Here is a 1,607-nt window from a genome sequence, read left to right as displayed (position 1 = left end):
CTGAAATCTGGAATGAGGTCAGGAGCATGAAGCAGGGAGAATTTCTTCAGCACTATACTTTTTTAGCTCCTTGCCTGGCTACTCCTTACCTCTAGGTTTTCGCCCATGCCAAATGCAGAAGCACCGCAGTAGCACAAGACAGACCACCCTTGTATTTTTTTCTGAGAAATGATGGCGGTGCAGGCCTTGTTTCTTTAGCAGAGGTTGCACGGTTAGTTCTGAGACACATTTATGTTTATGTAGCTGATTCCAGCTGTGGTCCCAGCTACCTGGCAAGAGGTTGTGAGGATAAGGTTTTTGAAGAGGTTTCTGAGGCAGCATTTTACCCTCTCTGCAGGAGCCTTCCTCATCCCTTATCTCATCTTCCTCTTCACCTGTGGGATCCCCCTGTTCTTCCTGGAGACGGCGCTGGGGCAGTACACCAGCCAGGGAGGGGTGACGGCCTGGAGAAAGATATGTCCCATCTTTGAAGGTGAGTCCAGTTACAGTATTTACTGGCAACACTTCCTAACAATTAGTGGCTCAGATCCTTTTTAAAAAATATTACTATTTGGCTTTTCTTTCTCCTTTATTCTCCCTCCCATCCTCTCTCTCACAGCCTTGTTACTCCTCCTGGTGCCTGCTGTGTGCAGGCGCAGTTCCCTGACCCCTCTGTGTGTGAGTGAGGGTGTGTGGTGCTGGCTGGGGGCTGTGCTGGTCCAGCTGAACCACGACCTCTGCTTTGAGGAGCTCAGAGCCTGGGAGAGAGGAGAAGCAGGATGGCCAGCTTGAAGGAGGAAGGATGGAAGTGTCAATATACAAACACCTGTGTGTAGTCCAGAACAAATAGTGAGAAGAGGATGAGGAAAGCTGGTTTCTAGTGCTTTCCCTGCCGCTCCCGTGCCCAGGGCTGCTGTGGCAGCATTTGCAGGCTGACATCCTGCAAACTGGGGGAATCAGACTGTGTGCACTGGTCTGACAGCCCAGAGATGGGATGGGGTTGAGGTTAAGCCACGGGGATAAGAACCAGGACTTCTGAGGCCCCAGGGAAGGTTATTTAATGGGATTAATGTATTCATGAATATAATTTCCTCAATTCTCTTGTCTAGGGGAGAGCTTATTAACCATGTTCTGCAGTTGGAGAAACCTGTGCTCAGGCAGAGTGGAGCTTGGTTAGTTTGCTCGAGCATGGGCATGCAGTGCTATTTGAAACTCCCTGGGGGTCTGGGACCTCCTGCACTGGAGACCCCTGTGCTCTGGCACTGGCCTGGAGCTGGACAGCAGTGGCATCTCAAAGGTCACTGACAACCAGTTTTAAATAACTGAACTGGGCCTTTCTGGCCTGATTACTCTTCTGAGGTCTTGATCAGCAATGGGCACAAGCAGGACTCAAGACCAAAGCTGAGCATGGTGTGTATCAGCTGCGAGGATGTTTTTTGCCTGAGTCTTTTCAGAAGTAAGAGACTCAGCTGCATTTCTTTTCTTCAGAGGCAAGAGCTGTATTTTTCTAAAGAAGAGGCACTATAATGCAGTGGCATGGTAGCCATCAGAAATTTATTTTTCAAAGCAGCGTAAGGTTTTCTGGCTGTTTCACCACAGACCTGTCTAGAGTTACCAACAATGTTTCC

At 49.2% G+C, this 1,607-nt stretch overlaps 1 protein-coding gene across 9 annotated transcripts in view; it reads left to right on the top strand.

The window, feature by feature from the left end:
* The window catches only part of LOC103624682 (sodium- and chloride-dependent betaine transporter), a 54,857-nt gene that overhangs the window by 19,191 nt on the left and 34,059 nt on the right, over nucleotides 1-1,607 (top strand). For all 9 annotated transcript variants that reach the window (XR_001859317.1, XR_001859318.1, XM_017726214.1 and 6 more), the window contains one exon: nucleotides 338-472. Coding sequence is in view for 7 of the 9 variants with exons in the window: in XM_017726214.1 (XP_017581703.1) it covers nucleotides 338-472 (135 nt within the window). In the remaining 2 variants the exon portion in view is untranslated. The remainder of the gene's footprint in view (nucleotides 1-337; nucleotides 473-1,607) is intronic.

The sequence above is a fragment of the Corvus brachyrhynchos genome, unplaced genomic scaffold (genome assembly GCF_000691975.1).
Source record: "Corvus brachyrhynchos isolate BGI_N302 unplaced genomic scaffold, ASM69197v1 scaffold191, whole genome shotgun sequence".
NCBI classification, from domain to species: domain Eukaryota; kingdom Metazoa; phylum Chordata; class Aves; order Passeriformes; family Corvidae; genus Corvus; species Corvus brachyrhynchos.
This window is presented reverse-complemented; position numbering and strand designations above follow the sequence as displayed.